The sequence below is a fragment of the Coturnix japonica genome, chromosome 1 (genome assembly GCF_054131305.1).
Source record: "Coturnix japonica strain WE chromosome 1, WE-NBRP24, whole genome shotgun sequence".
Classification (NCBI taxonomy): Eukaryota; Metazoa; Chordata; class Aves; order Galliformes; family Phasianidae; genus Coturnix; species Coturnix japonica.
This window is the reverse complement of record NC_140663.1, coordinates 117,843,717-117,870,428: the sequence shown is the minus strand read 5'-3', so window position 1 is coordinate 117,870,428 and position 26,712 is coordinate 117,843,717. Positions and strand designations below refer to the sequence as shown.

The 26,712-nt window shown below is 39.6% G+C and overlaps 1 protein-coding gene across 5 annotated transcripts in view; it reads right to left on the bottom strand.

Annotated features, from left to right (window-relative positions):
* DHRSX (dehydrogenase/reductase X-linked) overlaps positions 1 to 26,712 on the bottom strand; it is a 189,269-nt gene that overhangs the window by 81,338 nt on the left and 81,219 nt on the right. For all 5 annotated transcript variants that reach the window (XM_085551156.1, XM_085551161.1, XM_085551176.1 and 2 more), the window contains exon 3: positions 25,210 to 25,278. In XM_085551156.1, coding sequence (XP_085407282.1) covers positions 25,210 to 25,278 — 69 coding nt within the window. The remainder of the gene's footprint in view (positions 1 to 25,209; positions 25,279 to 26,712) is intronic.

The following is a 26,712-nucleotide window of genomic DNA, read 5'->3' as shown; positions in this document are numbered from 1 at the left end:
CTACAAAGTGAGTTCACTGCTGACTCTTTCCTCCTCTTCCAATGTGCTTTACTACGGCTTTGCTACCCAGCAGAACTGTCATGGTTACGTCATGACACCCCAGTGGGCACATCACCCTTTGCAGGACAGCACAGGTAATGGCAATGGTGACTAAGCCTTCAGCTGGACTTTCCAAATGACGGGATGACTTCTTTCACTTTCACCTATGTCAGCATCTAGAAAATCTACAGGTGCTTCAGAAGCTCCAAAGGTGTAGCTGAATACCAACTCTATATGAAGATTTAGATTAATATCATTATTTAGTAGAAACTGCCACCATCGTTTCCTATAATGAAAATTATTCCCTTCATTATTGTTCTCCCACTCCAGGACAACTTCTCCAAGTTGTCAATCTAAGCTGGTTAATACTTGTGTCATCATTGGACTGTGCCATCTCATATTCTAGAGATATCTACTACATATTGACCAGTTCTCGAATAAAACTGTAATATCTCTAAGTTGTCTATGAGGTACCATTGTCTCACTATGAGCTGCAAATTCTATAAATGTTTAATACTATAAATGTTTTAAAACAAAATAATACTCACACGCATAGATTTGGAGGTAACAGTCCCCAAAAGAGAATCATTTCTTTTTCCTTAGATTAGACTGCAGTTGTGTATGAATGTAACCAGGTTATTCTTCCATATGACAAGACACAGTTGGTCTCCTTTTCCTTGTCTTTCTGGTCTAGTTGTGAATATAGGCTGTATATGCAACAGTTGTTGCGCTCAGTGATTCTTGTGAGTCCCTCCCAATTCAGGGTACCCTAGAGTTCTCTTATGCCACCATTTTGATTTGTACCACAGAGACATTTTAACCACAGTAAATTTGCCTAGATAAGTGACTAAAGCTAAGTGGAATGCTCAAAGCTCCAGAACAGGAATTGAGAAATCCCTCTCATGGGCACTTGGCATCGGTCTGCGGTTTATATACACAGACACCTTACACAGACGTACATCACAATCATAAATGAACTTGTTAATTCATTATGCAAATTTTTTCAACTAATTATGAAATACATGCTAAAAAGTGCTTAATCCTCCAAGGGATTTCAATCTCTATGAAATGATTAATTATGGAATTGGTAACTAGATTCATCATTTACTGCAAAATTAAATAGGAAAATACAGGAAAGGAAAAAACAATTACTTCATGACACTGCAGCTTCATGCAGAACAGAATCAAGGTAGAATTTCAAACAAAAAAAGTCAATTTTGCTTCAAAGGTTTTTCAGTTTATCTTTAAAAATAATAAATCCGACATCATCATTTACTGTGAACAGTACGTGTGCAATCTTTCACGTTCCCTCTCTGGTTGCATCATCTCTCTGACCACAATACCTGAAGATATATAATTATGTGTTATATACTTAATATAGGGAATTTAAATGAAGGATATGCTAAGATGAAGTTGTATTGAATGACATTAGAAAGCTCACCAATTATACTGGACAGATAAAATTAGCATTATTTTTTTTTTTTTTCCACAACATTAAGACTCTGTCATGGAACACAGCTTACAGTAATATGAATTTCTCTATCTTGTATTCAAATTATCTCAGGGCTTTTTCTGGCACTGTGGCTTTATGCTTACAGAGAATCATGACAGAATGGCCAGTTGTTGCCCAGGTAATAACACTAACAGGAGCCCTGAACCCCATCAGGCAATCAAAATGTACACTGAATAAATAATACTGTATCTGCCGCATGAATGACTGGTTCTATCATGCACAAAAATATTTTAGTACTCTATTTTCCCCTCATCTGATAAGAGATACTCTCATTAGCTGTAGATACTTCTGGTTTTCTGGTTAGCGCTATATTCTGTCATGCTCTATAGCATATAATTCATCAGTAGACCACGAAAAGAGAACTTTTTAGGTACACATGGACTGAATTCTGCAACAGGCTGTAGAGACAGAAAGGCTAACTGTTGTGTATCGCTTACGTCAAAAACCCTGGTTCAGTCTGCCTTCTTGAAACAAAGACATGTCACGCGATGGCACCACAGAATTGGTGGTGTTCAAATCCACTTTGAACATTTATTTTAGGAGTGTTTAAAAGTAGTTGTTTTCCCTTAAATGGTGTGCTGTGTTTTTACTTCATCTATGCCTCCACTTTCAAGATGTGAAAAGTGGCTTTTTCCTCAATGAAATAAGCCCACATCACTAAGCAGTCTCTTCCCCTCATGTTTCTCCTTGACTTGCTTTCTTTTCTTCCTGTTCAGACTTCCTCTTGCGCCAGGAAATTCTGTGCAGTTTCCTTTTTAGTTTTGTTCAATGACAGCACCATAAATGAAGCAGAGGTTCACTGGCAAAATAAACCTGGAACTTATCTTTTTACACATATTTCCTGCAAAACACTAGCTTCTCTCTCATGGCAATTAGAAAGCTAGAATCTCACAGTTTGTCTCACATCTTCCCCAGATGGATTTCTGCCACATTTCTTTTCTATATGTACTGGTTGCGAGTTATTTTTTTTTTTTTTTTTTTTTTTTTCCAGAGGAATTATTTTAATATGGTACAGGTAACAACATATCTGAACTGCAAGCCTTGCATCCATGGCATACAGGAAGTCATTTCACAAAATACAAGCTCTCACTAACACACCAGATAACTATTGTGAACGTTTTGGATGCAAAGAAAGATGAAACAAAAAGCTCTACTTTATAAGAAGTTTTCACCTTTTATAAATGTTCACTGCCCACAGGTGATCTTCCCTCTCAGTACTGAGTTGCCAAGGCTAAGTTCAGGTGAGTAGTAGTAGCCTGTATTATTGGAAGTATTTACAAAGCACAAACTAATTCATTATCACATATGCAAGTCCTGAAGTGACACATGTAGAGCTTGGCATTCTTTGTGCTGTAGTCAATAACTGTGTTTACTTCAGTGGAAGGCTTTAAAGAAGCAAAATGAAAAGGAGAAAAAAAAAATCCTGTATTGCCCAGTTTCTAAGCAGAATACTTCTGGTTTCCTTAAGTGTTACAAATGGGAGAATGACACCTCTGCAACATGTATAGGGCTTTTTGTAGAGATAACTGCACCTCTGGAATATAACCATATGAGGAAGAAAATGATAAAAGAATCTGCAAAATAATATATATATATATATATATATATATATATATATATATATATATATATATAAATCACAAGACCTTTTGGAATGAAGCTTCCTGCTGTAAGAAACTGGACAGAGGATGGAGAAACATTTAAGAGACGTTTCTGTTTCTGCAGGCTTCCAATAGTGTAGCTCAGGGTGGTCAAGCTGATTTGCCACTTTGTCTTGTGAGTCAGTTGTGTGAGACAGAGGATGAGGATTTCTACTAGCTGGATGCAGTACAACAAAGGACTAGCAGGAACTTTACTAACAACAAAAATAGATATTAAAGGTGCTGAACAATTGAACTAAGTGCTTCCTTCAGAGATGTAACTGAGGAAAAAGAACTGCTGTGGAGAGAAGAGGGGAACAGAAGGTTCATTTTTTGAACCAGCAAGGATGGGGAACTCAAGAATGCACACAGGGAATGGTCTCCTACTAGGAAGTACCACAATGAGCGTATGGCACATGGTTTCATCAAAAGAAAGAGCCAACACTGATCATTGCATGGTGTTTCCTTTAGGAAGGCAGAATAAAAGTATCTTTGCACTTGGGGGAGAAATATTAGCATCTTCAGTGAGAACAGCATATGTTGATACTCCCCCTGCAAAAGATGAAACAACTCTAGGAAGCTGAAAGCACACAGTAGGAAGCGGTGCAATGAACTGATGGTTGCACAGAGGTAGCTAGAGAAAGCCAGCCAGGGGAAATGCTACATGGCTGCTCCACTCAGAGATAATCCACAGGCTGCGAAAGAGGACAGAGATCAGTGCCTATAAGACAGAGAAATGTAATTTGCTTTAAATTTAAAAAAATGACATTGGAATTGCTTTAACTGGCAGTGAAAATTCTGTGGGTTTATGGCTTGCATGGCAATTTTGCATCGTCTAGAAGCTCTGGGCAGGATTATGCAATATTATGGCATAATCAATAACTTTCTAAAGGTGCTGTAGGGAAGGGACTAAAATAACAGAAGTGTAATAAAGTACAGCATAGGGGAGCATTAGCTCATTTGGAGAAAGTGCGTTTGCCTCACCTGGTCAAACGTGTATTCTTGATGTTGACCAGAAAGAAAAAGAGATGGAGCCGAGAAGCAACTGTCATTCTAGAACAAACTAATTCTATTTGGCCAACAGCCTTGACAGTACTGGAGAAATAAATTTTTAGTAGGTGATATTTTGCAGTATTACCTCGAAGCTGTAAGAATATGCCTAACAGCCTGAGACAAAGTCATTCATCTATCGAGAGTATTACCGATTTTGAGTAAGGTTACTGAAATTTAACCAAGATATCTAAATTATATTTTCCAATTATAATGCTTCTGCAAAACATACACTGTAGTAAAAAACAAAAAACTCTAATTATTATTTCATTAATGCCAGTGGTAACTTTGGCACTGCTACAATGCATCACTAAGGGGGTTTGCTTAAGCGTAACGTACAGCATGACCAGTAGAGAAAACTCACTCACACAGCTGCTCATAAGAAAATATTAAGAGAGGAAAATGTAAGATATTAATTTGCTTTGTAAAGATAATGCAGTGTATTGTGTGTGAACTCCTCTACTCAAAATTTACTCTTATTTGAGATTGTCGCTCTTATTCTTCTGTTGAAATCTGAAGCTCTATTCTGTCATTCACATTCAGTCACACTGAGAAAAGTACCTTTTGATTCCAATTTGGGCAGTGAGTACATCATTTTACAAAGACAGCTCAGACTTCCTGAATTAATGTTTCTCCTTCATCTTCATACAAGGCTGCTATTGTCGTACGTATAGTGTATTCAAAGGCAATGTCTTTGAATCTCTATGACTGTATTGGGAATACATGGTATTATTTAATTGAATAATTCAGTACTGTAGAGGAATAACATGCACATAGGCCGTCCTTTCGATCCACAAACCTTGTACACAGTACATGAGATTTCTCCAAGGCTGAATTTTCAGGCTCCATGCACTACTAGAACGAGAGAAGGAAAGAAAGAAGCTAGAGGCATTTGAAGAGCATGACAGCTCAGAGGAGCGAGCAATCTGCAGATCATCTTTATGACACAGCTAGAATAAGTCCAGGAGTGCTCACCCAGCTGCAGCCTAAGGGATCTGCCAAGCAGCCAGCTGCTGCTATCTGGCATCTGGGATTTGCAACTGCCATCATAGAGCACAAGAGAGGGGACGAGAAGTGAAGAGTGGTGTGAGGTCACCAACCAAAAAGAAAAAAAACAGCTCTCTCTCCCCCAGTCCTTGTGCTATTTCTTAAGAAAGAAAAATAATTGCAGTCACAAAAAGAAGATGGAGCCTCTGCGCAGTGCACAAACACAAGGTAAAGTAAAGTAAGACCTTGCAAATGACAGTAAAGCCATACAACTATTAGAGAAACATTATTACTGCTAAAAGCAACGTTGTATGCCCCTATCTGACCTGCAGTTTTGTTACTTACTGCTCTACTTGCAAAGATTACCATGGCTAATTTGCGCCAGGGGAATAAGCACGCCTCATTTAAATGGCTAAGCCATGCTCTGGAGCGTTACAGCTCAGGAACATGGTTCTCCCCTTAGAGAAAGCCTCAGTCTGGTTTTCCCTGCCCACCCACCAGTATTTACAGTGCAGGGACAGAGCTACAAGCAGAAAAGTGATCTGCATGAGAACACACAGCACACGGTCAGCTGAGCTGGGGAGGGAGAAAGCAGCCCCTGCTGCATGAGGAAAATGCCCCTTGCACAAAGACAGGAGCTCCCACCCCATGTGGGACCTGGTGCTTGGGATCTGTGCAGTGATGCAAACTCTCAGTGTCAGTGTTTTACAGATCTCTATGAGATGCAACAAAACAAGCAGGCAGGACTTCCAGATCACTGCACAGAGCTGCTGACAGCGGCTTTGCATGGCTTATGCACCTCATCCAGGGTTACTCCATACATCTCGATATCTGCTCATCCTCATGTGACCCCCGTCGTCCTTCCATGACGGAGAGCATTTCAGATAGGAGTGATTCAGATATGTCTGACACAAACTCCCGAAAGCTTTAGTAACTGTAATTTTATAGAAGCAAATTGCCTGCCTGCTCTTCTGAGCTAGGTCAGCAATGTGTCCCCTTAGTCACTCCATGACGATAATGAAGCTCTGAACTGTGGCAGTCGTTCGCTGCAGGAGACCTTGTGGGGAAAGATCATGGATGGAGAAAGAGATGTCTGTATCCTGCATCTGTCTCTGTGGCAGTTTCTACATTTGCATTTATGGGGAACTAGCTTTGGGCCAGATTTTGTCATTCCTATTCAGAGCAAATAGCATCTCACTGCATGCCTAGTCCCAGGGGGCTAGGTTGAGGCAATCTGGATCATTCTGAAGTGCTCTTCCCAGTGCAAGGGATTATTTTTTCTGTCTGGCTTAAAAATGGTTTCAGCTGCACTGCTCACAAACGGAAGCAATGTCTGTGGTGGTGGCATACTACGACCTTTGCATGGAAAGAAACATTTCTTAAACAGGCCCTCTGCTTGCAGAGAAGGGGCAGATTGCACTGCTATGAGACTGGAACATCCTCATGAAACAGACTGAGAGAGCTGTAAAGCACATCCACATTGTATGGATGCTGCTCACACACAGCTCACCAGTCACTACAGACAGACAATCTCTCTACAACAAATAGAACTGATGTTTGGAAGATTAATACTTGGGCTTTGTGTTGGCACCAGACAACTCACTGAACACCGAACATTACATTTCTGGAAATTAGCTGTACCTAAAATATACAGCCATCGAGACTGGATGTGTGCACTAGGAGTACCTTTCTGAATTCAGCCTTGATCATGAAGCCATGACCAGCATCCCTGCAGTCCTTCATAGAGGTCAGGACTACTTCCTGAGGCAGTATGGAATACTCCACTGCCCCTTCCCTTCCCTTCCCTTCCCTTCCCTTCCCTTCCCTTCCCTTCCCTTCCCTTCCCTTCCCTTCCCTTCCCTTCCCTTCCCTTCCCTTCCCTTCCCTTCCCTTCCCTTCCCTTCCCTTCCCTTCCCTTCCCTTCCCTTCCCTTCCCTTCCCTTCCCTTCCCTTCCCCTCTTCTCTTCTCTTCTCTTCTCTTCTCTTCTCTTCTCTTCTCTTCTCTTCTCTTCTCTTCTCTTCTCTTCTCTTCTCTTCTCTTCTCTTCTCTTCTCTTCTCTTCTCTTCTCTTCTCTTCTCTTCTCTTCTCTTCTCTTCTCTTCTCTTCTCTTCTCTTCTCTCTTCAGTTTACCTACAAGTATTTCTCCACAATTCCATACTGAATAGTACCTCATACCTGATGCATAGTTGCTATTTAACACAACTACAAGGCAGACTATGAGCCCAAAGATTTAACTAGGCCCATAGATTAAGCAAACATTTACACACCTGGCCTTGAAGCAACAATTAAGCCTAAAACTTTAGAGCTTCAGTGCAGTTCTTAACTCCTACATCATTACCTGATGAAGGGGAGGAGAGAGGAGGAAAGGAAAAGGGGGGGTGTGCTTCACTGGCCTAATTCATAAGTCCATGAGGGAATTAAAAGAGGTTTCCAGACCGAAATAAAAGTATAAAATGCGTAATTTCAGTACCCTCAGAAACAAACAGCCAAACAAACAAAATAAAAACTAATTTGTTCTTGGTATAGAGATTTAAATCTGTCAAAGCAATGGAAAAATTATGATGGATACTTACCTATACTATGTATTCCATAAACTGCAAAACTGATTTCATGCCCTTTATTGCTGCTTTCAGTACCCCAAGTCCTCCCCCTCACTACCACAAAGTAAACCAAATGCTAAAAAAAAAGAAGAAATAATCTTAGGATGAATAAACATTGAGCCTGCCCTTCTGTGACTTCGGCAAATATTAGTCTCATTCTGGAGGATCCAACAGTGTTACCACCAGAGGAAACTGCTCTCTCTTCTCATGAGTGATGTCTGTGCTAGTCCAGGCAGACAGGTCCAAGTCTCTGGGAGTTTCACCTCAGCCCTGACAAAAAGATGAACGAATGGGGACTGCTGTGTAACATAACAAAAAACACTGAATGGGAAAATTCTTTAGGTCTGGGATGGGAAAATGTTTGCCTGGTTGGTTTGCTTTTTTTTCTGGGCAGGGAAACGGGTGATGGTTTAACAGAACATTGAACCACATTGGGATTTTTCTCTTGTGGATCTTCTAGCTCTTCCAGCACAATGGGCTTAATGGATCAAAACACAGGATCAATGCCTCAAAAAGAAAAGAAGGGGGAGTTCAGTGGATTTCTTTTTGTGACTGGTACCATGGCTAATGGCTCTGCTGGACTGAGGCCAGCTGCCATAATAAACCTATCACTTGAGCTCGTCCAGTAGCAGTAGGGATAATGTTTGTTACTTGCTCCCTCATCTCAAGAAAATAATAATGATAAGAATAATAAAAGAGCATTTATACTACAGACCCAAACTACTGTTCAGCAAATTGAAATACTTCAATGTACATTTCTGACAGCCTTTAAATTGTTGCTTCACTAATTCCAACACTTGTCTTCCCTCCAAAGAAATGAATTATGCAATGCACCAAAGGAACAGAAGGAGAACAGGAGTGACATTAGTCACCTACAGCTGTCTAAATCTCACCTGCCTAGTTTCAGCTAGTCACTTACACTGCCCTCCTTAAAGCAGGTGTCTGAGGTGAAGAAAATTGTTCTTTTGATGTTCTGATCTCTTTCCTTTCTCTAGTGAAGGTGCTTGGGTGAAGAACCTGGAGCACCCAACCAACACTACAGCTGGCCACACAAGCAAGGAGGCAGCGTTAAGATGGGTGGATGAGATACCATATACAAACCTCTACAATATGTATCTCCCTCTGTCATGGCTCTGTTAGATATTGATAAGTGGGAAAGTAGAAAAAACATAACCAAATCTCCATTTCTGTTATCACATTTTTTTTAAATCTCGCTTACATCTGAGCTATTACTACTGCACAGTCTGAAAGGCTCTACTTGGAAACCACATTTTCATTAGAAATAAAATGATTGCTTTAGCTAAGCATCTGTGTCTTTTCCTCTGTGTATGGCATTGGGGGGAGTATATCTAAGGATATGGAAGTTGTAATGCATGTTAAAGGATCTTATTTCCCATTACCTCCAGACTCCTGCCTTTCAAAGCCTTTCTGCAAATCTATAGGAAAAAAGGCAGGGAAGAATATGTTTTCTGGGACACAGGTTCTGCACAGGAACACCACTATCTTTGTTTTGAAGCTGCATAACAAACAAAATAGGTATTATTCAAGCATGGAAAATACAATTAATGCTCTGCAACATCTTAGGCAGGAGCTATGTCCTACAGGTGGATCAGGGAATCCAGGTGCTTGGAAAGCTGTCCTCTGCCTCCTTCAAAGTTTCCAAAACCACATATAATTTTGGAGCTTTTTCAAACCACTGCTTTAAAACACCTGGGCTGTCTCAGCTCCTTTTGCTAGATATTGCCACAGGGGATTATTGCATATTCCTTATACATCCCCTGATATAATACAGAAAACAAAATATAAGCGATCATTGATAATGTGAGAGCCAGGTACTCTCAATTAAGATCATATCAGCTCAGAAACAACTCATTTTTTTCTCTTTTATCCCTGTCAGTTCTTAAAACAGGTAAATAAATACATAAGATTGCTGGAACTGAATTTGGAAAAGCTGAAGATGAATTCCCGTAGATGAGCTGGTTTTCAACATGCCGAAGAAACCAAATATTACTTATTTTGTGAATCTTTATTTTCAGTTTGTGGAAGATTAATTCTGAAACAAATCTTGCTTTAATAGTTCTGCCTGAATCACTTAGTGAATTGAAGCTTTCAGATGTTCACTGGTACAATAAATAATATTTAAAAAACAAACACAAAAAACAGAGCAGACTCATTAATTAAGACACTGAAATAACTGTAATCAACAAGTCCAACCTTCACTTATCTTCAGAAACAGTTCTACATTTCATCCGCCCTTCTCCCCTTCCTGATACTTTCACAAAATGCACCAGGACACAGCAAGTGACCTTTAATCAACAATTTAAACCACTCTTGAGGCTTCATATGGGGTTTCAATACAGATTATAGATCTTCAATACAGAATACAGATTTGGTTGGACTAGATGATATTCTAGGTCTTTTCCAACCTTGATAATTCTGTGATTCTGTGATTACTATTTATCTATTACATTAAAAATGTGAGGGATCATGACTATCCAGTTAATATGCCCTGTGGAAACAGCATCGCTCCAGCTGCAGTTGGCATCCCGCAGCTGTTGCTAGACCTTTCATCATTACTGCTCCTCAAAACTTCACACTGCTTCTTGAAACAACACTGCATCAAAGAGCAACTCATAAATCTTGAATTTATCTAACACTGCATGCTCATGGGTATACGTATCATGTTCAGCTCACTGCATCTAGGCTGGAGATAGAGCTAACAGTATTCACAAATACATTTACAAAGGATTTCAGATGTTCTTTCTGGCAACTCACAATTCCTTGACTCCTTCACTTACTCTAATAAAAAAGAGAAAAGCACACTCTAGTTAATTCATATTTTCTCCTACATACCAAGGCATTTACTTAGATTCGCTTCCTAAAGCTGATAATTACACAATACAGCTTTCCCATTCTCTGCCTTGCTACAACACCTGCCTGCTCTGCAGCTAACTGCGTGCTCTACCATCCTCTCAGTGGAATTAAGACACATGCATGCTGACGTAAGTAATGCATAGGAAGCCTTCTGAATAAAATATCCTGCATCCAAATATACTACACAACAGCAGCATCCACCTGCGTTCTTAATGCCCCCAGCTCCTTGCTTTTGCAACCAGCAAGTTTCACTTTTCTGCTTTGTTAGGTTCAGTTCAATTGTTACCACAGGATGGTTGGTCTCAGGCAAAAGCACTGATCACTTCTGAGTCACGCTTGTTTGTCATATTTCAGCATTTACTGTTCTGCTTACACACTGCTGAAAAGAGCTCAGATTTTCAACACTGGATTTGTTTGGGCCCTGTGGAGAACCCTTTCCTGTGCCCCCGACCTAGAGGCCAACTGATGGCATTGTTCATCAGGAGCAGAGCCATTGCCTCCACATACTACCAACTCTCAGGAGAAATGTAGTGGTTCCTTTGCTTTGTACCCAAACAACTGGTAGGTGCCAGGTGCTATGATTTTTTTCTGTGAAACAGGCTGAGTAGACAGGTGGTGAAAGCTGCTGACAATACAGAAATATTTAGTTTATCCGAGGCTTGGGAGGATCATTAGGAATTTCCCGAAAGAGCAAGCAAAAGTGTGCAATTAGGCAACACTTAACAGAGGAATGATTACAGATAAGTGCAAAGTGTAACACAAGAGCGAAAGAAAATAAACATTCTGGATGAATGTGACCTCTCTAAAACAAGAAGCTCATTATAGAAAGAACTGTAAAGTGTCTTGGACTGAGGAGAGGGGGATATAGTATAAAGCACTTAAGAACTCTCATTTGTTGTCTGTAGCTGCCATGCAAAAAAAGCTAACAGCAGTTATTGAGATAATTTTTGCTTGAATTCACCCCCTTATACAGGAAAATGCAATTTAGAGTAATCATGTTAGGAGTGTCACTGGGCTTATGCCATTTCGAGATAGAGAGATTCAAGTTCTGTGTCAGGCAACATGAAGACAAAAGATGACTAAATTCAGTTAATGACCAACCTTTACAGCCTATTCTCCCTAAAAACTGAAGCCCAGTGCTGTATGTTCTCTAAGCAGTAAAACAGATTAGCATATATGAACCCTAGCATATATAGAAATCAGAGCACCTCATAGAGATATACAGGCTAAATAAGGGCTTAAAGCCTTCAAAAAATCCTTGCAAATAACCATAAATTCACTGAAAATAAAAACATGAAGAGGTACATATTTTAGAATGTGTAACTCATTTAGAGATCCTAATGACTGAAGAAATAAAGACATTTAGTTGGTGTGTTTTTTATAGGAGTTAAGCACATACATGGATGGAGATGGCATCGACATGTGCACCGACTGTGATTCAGATCTGAATGGCCCTGGGACTCTATACCTCTGGGCACAAATGGAAAGCCTACTGGAGAAGATGTATTGGCCTTCCTTGGACACCTCAGCTGGGACACCTCAGAGTAATTGCCTTGGTGAATTGCTGGAACTGACCCTACACTAGTAAGGCTGGGGCAAGCCTCTAATTATGATAGTACACTAAAACAAAAACAAAACCAACATACAACAGAAATACGTGGTATCGTTCAAAATTAAGAGGTTGAATCTCTGGTTCTGTTCAAAGCAATTGAAGTTTTGCCACTGTTTTCTAGAGCTGATAGAATTAGAGCCCCCAGATTCATTGAGAAGGCTATGATACTCCAGAAAGGCTGGAAACATTTAGATGGAATAATCAAGTAGCTTTGCAATTCATGTTTGCTGAATGTAATTATTCAGACTGTTAGATGTAGAATCTTTGACATTTCTTCTTAGAGTTGAGTAAATACCAAGTTCTGTTACGACCATATTATTATGCTTAGCTTTCTTTAGTGCTCACTTTATAAGGAGGAGGACTTCTTGACTTTCTGGGTCCCTAATAGAGAGGGATAACTGAAAAAATAATGTCAAGAAAGGAATGATAACATTAATGCTTTTTTCTCTATTTTCCTAATGCTCCAATGTGGCTTCACAGGTTTCTACCTGCTTGTTGTTCATGTTCCACTTGAACATAAAACCACTAAAATAACTTCCAGGATTTTAATAATGCTTGAGAACTGGGTCAATATGTGCTGATACAAGCACTTCAAATGTGTACACCAGCATTTGCCACAGAAAAGGGAAAAAAAAGAATGAACAGAGCTTTAAACCTTCAGTAGTGGTAATCTGTAATTCCTTTCAAGTTCTCGTCTTACCAAATACACTGAGGTACTGTGAGCCTCCAGATCTTGGCAGTATGATGAAGGGCTGTGTCTCCACACCATGGCACGGAGCCATGATTGCCCTCTGTGGCTCATGCTCTCTTGAGCAAACCTTGTGTCCCCTCTTTTCTTTTAAGACGCTTCAGCTTTTCTGACAACTGGAAGACCCCGTACCAAAGTAAATGGCCTTTATTATCATTAACAGATCCATCCAGCTGGATTTGGGGAACAAACTGCCATACTTTGGCTACTTCCTTGGAAGCCAACAGTTCAAAACACATCGAATTGGGACTTAAGAAGAAAGGTTTAGAGAAAGGATGGAGGGATGGTTCAGTGGGAAGAGAGAAGCCAGGGAGACACAGGGACAGGGGGCGGGAAGATGCTATTTCCTTCCATTCCATTAATATTAGCTTAATGATTCAGACATTCTTTTTCTGGCTTGCAGTTGAATAATAATGGAAGATATCTTTTAGGCTTTTCCCCAGGCTAGCATGATACCTCTTCTTAGGACACTAACAGCCACTGGTTCTAACATGTCACTTTTACTTAGTGTTTTTTTAATTTGACAGCTTTGAGACTAATTTAACAGAAGAGTTTCCAGAGAAAAGATATCATGCAATACAGATCATCAGTGTGTACTCTTCCAGTCCCCTTAAAATCAATGAAGAAGTTTGTTTCTCCTGGTTGGGCAAAAGGTTTACATCTCCCCCTCAGAGACCAGCAAAGAGAAACAAAATAAGCTTAACGTATTAGATGAAAAGTGTAAACTAGCAAATCACACTTTCTTTAAAAATAACCAGCTTTTCTGACCATGCAAGCACCATTAACCTGAGATCAATTTTTAAACTGAAAATATAAAGGTACAATAAAAGCACAGGCTATTCCCATTGATACTTACCACAGTATGCAAACCAGACAATGTGAAGCAATTGCTAGCAAATTCCATGTTAGGCAGAATATGAACCAGCAAGTTGTGTGGTACAAAGATGTATTTCTCTTTCTTAAGAAAAAGAGGAAGAAGGAGAGACTGGGGGGAAAGGAGAGGAGGAATAAAGATCAGAGGAAAAGGTGGGGAGAAGATAAAAAAGGGAGAAGGTGAGAGAGAGAGAGAGATGAAAATGCAATTATGCCAGGAACACTAAACGATTTGGAAGACCTTCAGAGAAGATTAGAAAAGTTATGTACACAGAAGAGAAAGGAAAATAAAGCAATTTTCCTTGATGGAAGGGTATGGGAAAGCATGTAAGCTGAGGGCTAAAGCAAAGCCAATACCTTGTTAAATACTGTCTGGAGAATATAAATGAGACTTAAAGCAAAGCATCAGCCTTTCGTATTTTTTTTTCTAGTCCAGCTCTTTGTTGCAATGCTTGTGCACTGCAAATTAGCATGGCTCAAAAAGCTCTGGTACTGTTAACAGAGACATGATTGTTTGAGAGTTTTTCCACTGTTTTAGCGAGATGAATACAACACTGAACAACTAAGTCCTGAAGTGTGAAGTGACTCCAGTTGTTTCCTCAGGGACTCATCTACTTTCAGTCTGATTAGCATATACGGTAAACAACAAACCAGACACTGCACCTCATATTTTCTGAACAAAATCACATACGTCCCCAGACTCAAGTGGCTGCAACTTCTTTCCAGGTTCTTTATCACACTGTTCAGGTGATTCTCAGTCCTTTTCTACTCTTTGTGCTGCTTTTCTCTCTAGCCCTGCTGTTCTCTCTCCCTTTAGCATCTCTCAGCTTTGTTGACCTTATTAATTTGGATTCAGTGTCTTAAATGTCTGTTCCAGTTTAAATATAACCATCCATTTTAAAAACATGGCCATTCAGAAAGAAAACGGAATACAGAATGCAGAATTTGCATTGTGTTTTGTTTCCTCCTGTCATTCTGTTCTCTTTGTGTTCCTTTTTTTCCCTTGTTTTCTTCTATTATACCTGCCACATCCATCTGTTCTTTGAGAGTGTATTATATCTTCCTTTTCATAGCAGGATGCTGATTTTTATTTTATTCAAATAGTAAACTATATAGACTAATGATAACCTGAAAATAATCTGCAAAACAAAGACATTTTAAAACCATAAAGGGTCAAATAAAAGGTCTATTTTTAAAGTCAGATAACAATTTATTGTTAATTACTTGTAAATGCATGCAAACCCATTGAGACTTAATTCTCCTTATACCATCAGTTACACATAATCTTACTTGGTGCTAAAAAGAACAGAAACATTAATTATGTCCCCTTTAACTACTAGAAGATGTTGTGTTTTTAAAAGTCCCATTCTAACCTGGGCTCATTTGATGCCAGCTAGGGCAGTGGGGCCATGAAGCCCACCCATAGGATCAGCACATTCCCCAAAGGGCTGCACAAGATAGCGGCTACTGGGCTGTGGAGGATATGCAGACAGCGGACCAAGCTGCACACAGGGACAGACCCACAACTGCTGTCTTCCCTTTTGTCTCTGACCTACTCCTTACACAACTGTCCCCTGCAAGTCATCATGTCACCCTGAGCCCTGGCTCCCTATGGCACATGCTTCTTGCCGTGGGCTGTAGGAAACTAATTAATTGCTGTCCTGGCCTAGTTCTGCTGCCGTACCAAACCCTGCACATCAGGCTGGCTGTAGCTCTCTGCTGACTGAAGCACTGGTCAGACCCTTCATTTCCAGCCTCTGAGAACAGCCTACATGCAGAGTCTTTGGTGGCACAAAAGTGTGGGTTTTCAATGTGTACAAATATTGCAAAATGTTATCTTCAAAAAATAAGGTAAATTTATGCTTAAGAGATCGCAGCATACTGGCTCTAGATTTGTGAAGTTGGCCTACTCTTGTGAAGTTGATTTTAATGCTGGCAGTTGAGCTTGATGAGATCTTCTGCAGCTAAAAGGAAAAGCACTTAAGAAGGCAACCTCTACCACAGACACCCACAGAATCCCACTTAAATGACACTCATCCTGTACAAACAATAAGCTTCAGTAAGAGTGAGAGCACTCCCTTTGGGGCTCAAATTCCCACTGACAAATACAAACCTGAACTTAACTTCTCCGCTGCCCCTCGGCACTTTTCCCTGCATTGAGATGAAGAAAAATACCAGCAGCTGTGCTCCACAGCACACAGCAAATGTGAGTGCTGCGTCCTGAGCCCTTCCTCCAATGCAAGCCACACATTCTGTTCCTCAAAGGGGAAAAAGACAGAATTATTCACTCAGTGATGCCAGTTTAGTTACCTGCATCTCAGGATTTATTCAGATTTAACCTACAGATATACACATGTTGGTTAATATGAACACACGTACAAAAAGTCCCTGTTCAGCAGATGATTGGATGATATGTGATCGCTGTCACATTGTTCTCCTGTACAAGCAAAGGCAAATGTAGTGTTTTATCCTGCTAAGAAGACACGTAAGAAAAGATGCTGCTTTCTGAACAGCATGTGTTCAGTGTTACAATCCAAGCAAAAAAGGGAAAAATCTATACTCTGCTGGGCTGGCTGAAGGGGTATCTGGAGAAGCAAATGCAGTGTAGTTATATAGCACCAGTAGTTGTCACGGTAACAAACAGATGACAATTACGGACTAAAAAATCACTTCATGCATCTTTTAAGACCCTAGTCTTTATCTAGCCATTTGAGATCACCTTAACCTAAGCAAGACTTTCAAAGAGAACTACTTGATGCAGTGGCTTTATAAGATGCACCATTTCAACATCAAATAAGATTCTCTGGCATCTCTTTCTGGCCTGTCGTTTCAATGCATAAGCTCATAGCGGCACTTGGGGCTTGCACTGCCTTCTGCACTCAGGAAGAAATCCCACTTGAAGGCTTCTTTTATTTTGGCAACAAACAATTAATTTTGCATCATCTCAAAGACAGAAAATATGGCATATTGCTAAAATATGCCAGTCTTATCCACAGGAAACATCCTATTTGTGGCTGCCTTAAAACAAAAGCTTGTTTGTTTTTAACAAAAGCTTTGCAAAATTCTGTTTACAAAACTTAATAGTAATAATTGCAGTACAGTATGCATTTGGTAATCAACACTAAACACTGATAAGCAGCAGCAAATCAATTCCAGAAGGCAACGATTGTCTTTTAATAGTACACTAGTGTGAACGTAAAAACCCAGAAAGAATTGGAATGAAAACCATTTGCTCTAGATTGAGCCAATCACAAAATATCATGCTTCAAGTTAATCCCTCCTTCTTGGCAGGGGCACTTTTCTCTCCCATTTCCTTCCCTTATCTTGCAGAAACAAGGGCCAAAATGTTTTCTCTTTCCACAATAAATGCTCCCATCAAAACAGATAACATCTTTGGGACATAATGTCATTAAAATTGGTTCCAATTAGAGCCACAGACTTTTTTGCAAGCATTGACAGACTTTGAATTGTAAAATACTACCTAGGAGCGATCTGGCACAATTTTGGGTCAGAAATTGAACATTTCACACACCTTTACTTCTAAAGCCACCAACTCCTATGACAGTTGTGAACAGGAGGAATTGCTTTTTATCTTTTATTTTCACTCTCCTCTCCTGCAGTACATATGTGTTTTTTTTCCCCTGATATGCTGCCGTAAAAAGAAACCACCCTGTTGAAATGAGATCCATGTTCCAGGAAGTTTAGTAGCTGAAAACCATTAAAGAAAGAGAAAGTATGTGAGCATAGTCCTGCCCAGAGCCATGGAGATCTCTCCTACCATAGGCCCAAAGATTCTCCATGCTTGGAAGGCAAAACAATGACAAGGTTTATCTTTCTCATAGGTTGAACTAAATGTTGGAAAGATTATTTGATTTGCTTTGTTTCCGCAAGTCATATTAGTTGTGAAGAGCTACTCCTAACCAGACTGAAAACAAATGTAATGTATGTAAGAGAAGACTGTATCAGAAATAATGTTAAAAAATAAAAATACAAGGACTTACACACAGCCAGTAATTATCTTGGGGAAATTAATCAGATGTTGGTAACATTTCACATCTTGTGGCAGAGAAATACCTCCTCAATTTGAAATCCAAATCCAGGCATGATTATCAGACATCTAATGATTCTCATATTACGTGCTTTTATTAATTCAAGTGTTTATCCATCTCCCGAGGAAGATTTCTCTTACAAGCAAGACTTTATAGCACAAAGTAGCAGAAAAGACTATAAAAGTGCCCTGGCGCTACATGTTTCATTCCAGCCTTTAATCAGCCTGAGAAGCATTTTGAAGTACATGGGCATGCTAATTCCCATTCTGTGAAAACGTGGCAGAGATGTCACACGTCTTGTAATCTTGAACACAAAAAAGGCAAGCTGTTCTAGATGTATGGGCAGTGTTTCCAGTTTTTTTTCACACACACTGTTATAATATTTTATCTGCTTGGATAGTGGGTTGTTTTGTTGGTTTTTTGTTTGTTTGTTTGTTTGGATGTTTTTTCTCAAATACCTATTTTCTGAGACTCCATTACAGCCGCTGTATTGCTGTTCTTTCTATTATTTGTGACTAAGAGTCTTATTATGGGCACTGCATGCAGACTGATGTAATTCCTGGATGAGTTTGTGCTCTAGGAATGGACATCAGTTCCCATTCTTGTAGTCGAGGCATTACGCACAATGCTATATTCCACAAAGATAGAAGGCAAAGAATGGTAGCCAGCAGACAGGGCTTCACGTGTTTCTGGCTGCTACAATTTTTCAGACTCACAGAGCACCACTGAGAAGCTTCATCCTCCTTAATTCCTCCATGGGGTATGAATACACACAGATAGGTCCTCCTGAGCCCACTCTCCTCCAGGCAGAAGGTTTCCAGCTCTCTCAGCCTCCCCTGACAGAAGAGGTGCTCCAGGCCCTCAGTCAGCCACCTGTATGACCTTCCATTGGGGCCTCAATACAAACTGAGCTCACAACCCATTTCAGTACAAGAAACCCCTATTCAAAGCAATGAAACACCAGCACTGTCTGCATACTCAAGTCTGCTGATTTACATTCAGTTCACCCTTGGAACGTTATGTGTACAGCCCATAAGTGCTTCAAATATAGCACTGATTCGCCAGTGTTTACTTCAAGCCACAAGTTCTCCACATGTCTGACAGGTGGATCCCTTGTACAGAAGCTGATGGTATTTGCACAGAAAATATTCTACTTTCTATAAGCAAATTAACTTCCGAAGTCCTACATATAGCCTGTGGAAGATAGGATTATATAAAGTAGATCCTGGAGAAGAGATATGAAAGCATTCCAGAGAGAAAACAAATTGCTTTTTTCTTGTCTTTATCTTTCAGCATTCTTTGGCAGCTTTCTCAAGGACTGAGACAAGGTCTGGAAATACAGAACCTGCCTGTAACTACTGCTTGTGACTGAAAAAATAATGGCATGTAATGGCTGGTGTCAAACCCAGGAGCACCTCTATCAGGCCACTGCTTGGCACCATGACTCTAGTTACATAAAAAAAAAGATCAAAATCATGATGAAGGGTGAAATGGAAGTATTTTCAGGCTTTGCAGAGGTAATTTCATTTTTAAATCCCTTTTCTCTACCTTTCCATTCAGTAAGACAGCATAATCAGCAAAACTCTAACCTCAGAACTCTGGTCCCATTAGTCACACAAAGCTTAGGTGATTTATAGTCAGAAAATCTTTTCAAAACAGCTGAAAGTATTTTGCTATTCTGCCTACAGCGACACCTGTGCACTTCTTTGTCTCTAAATTTCAATTAGAAATAATTTAAATAAGAGAAAATCATGTTTCCCAGTGGCTGAGCCTGTTAATGAAATGTGTTTCATACTTCCACTAGAAATGGGAATTTAGGAAGCCAACAGGCAGAGCTTATGTCTGCATTGTGAATACATTTTATATTTGAAATACGTTATCTTCATCACACTAATGAGATCTTCAGCTCATTTTTACTTTTTTTTAACCATATTTGTATTGTCATTAATGTCTGAATTACCACCCTGTTAACATGACAACTCATATTCTAAGATGCCTCATGAATCACCAAAAGTAGGAGATCCTCTATAATTTTAAATATCAGTAAACACTGAGCTGAAAAATCTTCTAACATGTTATGTTTGAGGTCAACAGAACAAAAAAGACAGGAGCAAACAGGCAATGGTTTTGCACTGAAGTATTATGTAAAGCAAACAGAAAAGATTGACAATTGATTTGTGAACTACTCACCTAGATGGTTTTATCAAAGGGCTTTGGAGATACCTTCTTATGGATTAATACAGAGCAAAGAGTTACCTTCTTCACTGGGTAAAGGATGTAAGCAGTATGAGCACAGAGAAATTCTTATTCTCTGTATTACTTTATCTGACACTAGCACAGGGTCTTCTGTCCCTCATGCACATGGAGGACCCAGTCCTTGAAGACTTAGATTAAACTTAACACATAGAATACTATTCAAGATTTAGGTATTTTCATATAGCTTGAATATACTTGATATAATCTTATACTAGCCCATAGGAAGAAAACCACTCTTGATCCTTAGGCAAGATTCTTCAAGTGACAAGACAGAAGTGCTCTGTAGTTCCATACAGGTCTCTGCAAAGTGACACACTGTCAGATAAAGACTTCTTTAGTCCGCTCTCATATCATCACCCTGTCTTTCAAGATACATCCAAGAGCCCAGAGTTCAGTCATACAACTGTAACATGGGCAAACCTTGACCTGACAACACTAAGTACTGATGAAAATACAGCAGCAGGAAAAAAGAAAACATGTAGATGAAAGTTGTTACTGCTGTTGCTAAAAATCAGTTTAAAACATCCCTACAGGTCTTTCAGCATTGGCAGTAGAAGAAAAACAATACATCAAAGGACGGATTTGGAAGAAGGGACAGAGCAGCCACATCAGATATTGCCATGAACACGGCATACCACACTTTTACTAACTCCTACACCACTGTTAACAAATTGGATATGAGCAAGCATAAATCACACAAGCTTATGCATACCTCAAGATATATAACATATGTCAACCACAGATATCTTCTACTCATTTTCACCAGCTGAATGAACTCTTCCACAGTGACATCGTTACACAGTCCTGGCCCATGCAATGAAAAAAAAAACAAAAACAACAAAACAAACAAACAAAAAAAAACCACAACAAACAACCCTAAATCTAAAAGTTTGGACAAAAACAAATCTAAAATTTTGGAAGTCCAAAAGCTCTAAACACCTCACTTGACTTCATTTGCCCTGCAGGGAAAGCCAACAACAAATAGATATAAAAAGATGTGCGGCTTTGTTAAAAATGGTACTTCACGTACAAGGAAGCCTCAGTGGAGCAACTACCCATGAGGAATTCTGCAATTATGCTTGGCACCTATTGACTAGATGACCCGCTCCCCTTTTGGGCAGCTCTTTGTTCTCAGATCCCTGATAATAAGAAAGGTTTCCTTGCTCATTAGAAGGTTATATACTAAAAGAGAGCAAGAGATCTTGTCCTCTCCTTATTCCCTGTCTTTGCCATACATAGTGCAGACATCCCCCAGAGAAAGCTTTGGGAAAAGGCCAGGCCCATTGAATGCCTGCAAATTGCAGCATTTTCAAGGTGATATCATTCCACCTACTGCCTGGCCCACGCTGCCTTGATGTGGGTCAGACTGTGAATGACACAATTTGGTTGCCTCTATGCTAACCTCTGCATTCCTTTGACTCTGAGTGAGAAAGTCTCCTCTTCCTTTCTCACTAGCTTCAAATGGAAGGCTCATGAATGCTGTAAATTTAGTGCTTAGTTTTATAATTGTGGTTTTATTTGAATAGCCACAGAAATGTTGGGTGAGATTAAACACAGGCCTCTCCTTTTGAAGAGGTCTGTGCTTAATAGGACTTTTACACCCCATTTTCTAACTGACTTTCAATTTCTTTTCCTTTGAGTCTAGCTGCAGCTCCAGCTCCTACACAGCTGTTGTGAGAGCATTTCCTTGGTACTATGCTAAGTGATATTTATGCATAAACTTTTGCTAATTGCTGAACTTATGCTGGAATGCATAAAGCTTTCATTCATGTTTATATATTAGTTTCCAGTATTTGTATGTTTGTAATCATCAGGCTAAACCCAGCTTTCATTTGCAGAGGTGGCAGATACACTCTATTTAGGTACACTGAATGGTGGTGGGTTTTTTTCTGGTATCATTTAGAGATACAGTTATCAAAGAAATTTCCAAATCCTGTAAGACAGTGTGATTTGTTCAGAGCTAATGTAGCCATTATCACATTAACCGTGATAATGGCTACATTGATGGGTAGTTTTGATCAACAAAAGCGAATCTAGTGTTCATTTTGTGCTGGAGACCTGACAAGTCACTGGGACTTTTATTTCAGAGAAACTCTGATTTTGCTGACCTGCTGCAGCTCATCTCCCACCCAGATTAGTTCTGTGCAAGAATAATACACAGCCTGTCGCACCCTTCATTATGCAGACGAGAGCTCAGCAAGTAAGAAATAAGTGTTGCCTGAAAGGTGCTCTCCTGGTCTGAACTAACTCACTAATACAGACAGTCCACACCCTGTTTGTATGTTTGAAACCTACATAATTAGAATATCTCTGCGGCGATTCCTGACCATCAAGAACTTTCCCAGACATAACTGCTACTATTAACAGTAAAAGTTCCCAATGTAACAAATGGAAACAAGATTAATACCCACATCACTCCGGTTTCACTCAGCTTTACCTTTTAGATTGTAGCAATCTGTTGCCCTTAATCAGTTGGAAATAGTACTAATGTGACAACCTCCATGCCAATGCTTTACTTTCCATGGTCTCTTCTGGATATCTGATGGCTTCAGCTGCTTTATGTTGGAGGAGTCTCTGATGGTCAAACAAATCGGGTCCACCATGCCTCCCAGGATCCATGCTTTACTCCCCCCTGCTCCTCTGCCTACCTCAGTCCTCATAATTATGTTGAGAAACAGGTAACTCAGCACAGAGACCCAAAACTGAGAGGCGCACCTGAAGAATCTGGAGTCAGCAGGAATGAGGAATGAGGAACCAAGGAGGTTTCTGGTGTAGTAGCTTGAAAGAGGTGATATGACACACTGTTTAGATTTTCTATGTCCTGTTAGCATTGCCACCTCATAGAGGAACTACCAGAACTGCCTCCCTCTCCAACACTCTTCCATCTCCATGGCACTGGCTCTAGTTTCAATGCCTCCAGCATGGGAAACCATGCTTCCTGCCTCCCCTTACTCAATAATATTAACAGTCATCTCTTCATTTTTCTCTCAGCTGCTGCAAAAATGTATAACCTCTGTTACTGCTCATCGCCTGCTTCATAGGAACCATTCATGTACATGCTTTGAATCTCACTTGTCATTGCAGTGAGTGCAAATTATGTCAAGTAAAATTACTCACCTTTAGAGAGCAGACAGAGCTCCAGACAGACAGTAGGGCAAGAAATAGAAGGATGGTGTCACCTTTGATAACACTATAATTACATGCATTCAACAAGCATGGCCTTTTCCCAGAGCTGTCTCTAGTGATGTCTGTGCTCTATTCAGGGAGTCAATAAGGAGTGGACAAGATCTCTTGCTCCCTTTAGCTGTATTACATATATACTTGCAGCCTGTACGCTATGTACTAAAAATGCTCAAAAAAGATAAGGAAAAAAAAAACAGTCAAGGCAGTTGATCATGTTTTTATGCAGTGACTAAAATGATGTTGAACAGCTGTCTTTGAAAAGGCGGCATGTTCCCACAGCTCAGGCCTGTAAAATACCTTCATATGTCTTTCAACAACATGCAATCTCACTGATCGTCAAGAACACAGGACTGCTTCCCAGACTTGGATGAATCCTTTATATAGTGTAATACACTTGCAAATATAAATATCACCCAATTAGAGACACATTCTGCACAGTCAATAGTCTTCCAGTTTGTTTTTAGATCAAATATATCAAGGCCTGAAACTATACATAGTTTCATAGTGTTAAAGAGGTATTTGGATAATGCCTTTAGTAATACATTTAGCTTTTGCGTAGCCCTGAAGCAGTCGGGCAGTTGCACTTATGATCTTTGTAGGTTCCTTCCATCTAAACAACCTGATCCTATTGTAAAGCCTCAGTCATGGTAATTATAATGGGGAACAACTTCAGCCAAGTTACATGCAGTTTCAGCTTCCTCAAATTGCAAGCTAGATACTGACAAAATTTCTAACAGAAGGTTAATGCTCGTTTTCTTCAAAACAATCAGGTAAATCTGCTATCTATTACAGAAATGTGAGAAAGCAAGGCAGAACCCGGTTTATTCAACTTCATGCAGGTCACGTGATATAATTAATTCCAAATGGTTTTGGTCTGTTTACAGAAACTTCCAGCAAAATATTTAAATGATGTAATAATTACCTTTTTGCTTTCATCCTTCTGACTGTGCCTTAATTTATGACGCTTTCAACTAGCATACATGTATCCTGAGGCTACCATTGGCGCACATTCATTTAAGTCAAAAGATAAATCTTAATGAAAGGGTGTTTTTTTTAACACAATAATTATCTTATTTTGATCATCATAACAGTAGTTATTAGTGGCACAAAAACAGAATCAGATCTCAGAAGAAGTCATGAAGATACTAAATTGGGTGGAGTACCAGCACTGCACTATTATTTTGCCAAGAAATGATACATCAAAGTGGCAGCAATGAATCATCACACACTATTAGGAACTACGCCCAAGGAACCCAAGAGATGGAAATATTAGATGTACTAACCTCCATGATAAATTGCAAGTTATAATTGCACAGCAGATACTTTGCAATATATCTTTTCTCAGATATGAAGCTATGCTCTCCTTAAGTCTCTCCCAACGTGATCTCTCATCAGAATAAACTACAACAAATTCAGAAGAACCACAAAAACACAGGAATTTTGGTCTGATAACATAGGTCCATCTCTTTTTAAGAAAACGGCATTTGTGTGTGTGTGTGTGAAGGATTATAAACCCGCTATGCCAAATTACACAGTTTGGCATCCCTGCTCTTTTACAAACATCTTCCCTAAAATCACCCCTATTACGGGATTATGCACACCATGAGAGGTGAGGATAGCAATGAAAAAGAACACACTTTTCCCTACTGTCAACCTCTCTGTAGTACAAATGACTAGTAGACTGATCTTATGCCCAGACAAAGAACCATTGCACACATATACACATGCTTCAGCAAAGATACAGGAATAAAAAGTTCCCTAAAGAAAACGATATGGTGTGTTACCTTTTCCAGTCAAAGTTTCTTCTTTTATTTTCCTCACCGCTTCTTGGCCTTCTCTCTCGTTGTTTCCAGCTGTCACAATATAGAAAATACAGAATTAGTGATGCAAACCAGGAACAGATAATTGCATGCTGACCATTGTTGTGGGTTAACCACAGTGTAGAACCAGCAGAAAAGTTTTAAATGAAAATGCATGATTCATGATTGTCAGAGCAGCAGAAGTCTTCAAATACCCCACTGTTCATATGAGTTCTGCTTGTTCATCTCATTTATTCATGCAAGCTATGACCACTTGCTGGATGGGCCAGCTGAATGTGGACATCAGTCTGAGAGTTAAATCACATCCAGATTCTAAATCCAGAAACATTTTTTTCCATAGTATGAAGCATGAAAATATCTAATTATTATTTCTTATGTAAATTGGATACTAATACTGATATCTATTTTGAACTTCATGTTGTTTTCTTCTCTTTTTCCTGATTATGTAAAACTTTGCCCTGGTTACTGCACAGCCTTTGCTTATAATGTAACCCTTTACAATTATTATACAATTATTGTCCTCTCATTCTCCTGTTAGATCCACAGCAGGGAAAGAATCACAGCGTCACACAATCAGTTAAGATTGGAAAGGCAGGCTCAGGGCTGACCTCATCACAGCCTTCCAGTATTCAAAGGAAGCTAATAAGCAGGGGGAAATCAACTTTTTTATATGGGCTGATAGTCACAGGACAAGGGCAAATAGTTTCTAACTAAAAGAGGGGAGATTTAGGTTAGATGTCAGAGGCAGATTTTTCACTGAGAGGGTGATAATGCACTGTTCAGGCTGCATAGAAAGGATTGTGGATGCCCCATCCCTGGAGGTGCTCAAGGTCAGGTTGGATGGGGTCCTAGACAGCCTGAGCTGATGCCTGATTTGGCAGTCGGCAACCCTGCATGTGGCAGAGGGGCTGGAACTGGATGATCTTTGAGACTCCTTCCAATCCAAGCCATTCTATGATTCTGTGATTCTCTGATTCTATGAAATAGGTCATCTAGCTCAAACTCTTGCTCATATTAGTTGGTATGTGCTTGTTACATCTAAATTTAGAAAGTGAGAACATGCTTTATATTAAAATATTTTATCTATTAATCTGCATTAACATGATCTCACAAAGAACGTTCCAAAAGTGGGACTGACCCTTTGAGACAGATCATGTGCTATCCGTTGGTTATGCTAGCTGAAGGCACAGAGCACTGGAATGAGATTTTTGGGACAAGTTGGCCACTTTGAGGAGATAGACAAAAGCATTACTTTGAGAATGGAGATTCTGCTGTGCATCTGTACCCGAGTAGTAAAAAAACAGTGATTTGCAACGCTGGCAAGTGAAGGAATTTGTATCTTAATCTTGATATGCAAGAAGACTTCTATTTAAATATATGAAGCCAAAATAATAACATTTAACATTTCAGATACTGAAGAGAAGATTACATCACATAAAACCTAGGGTCAGACTGGCCTACGACTGT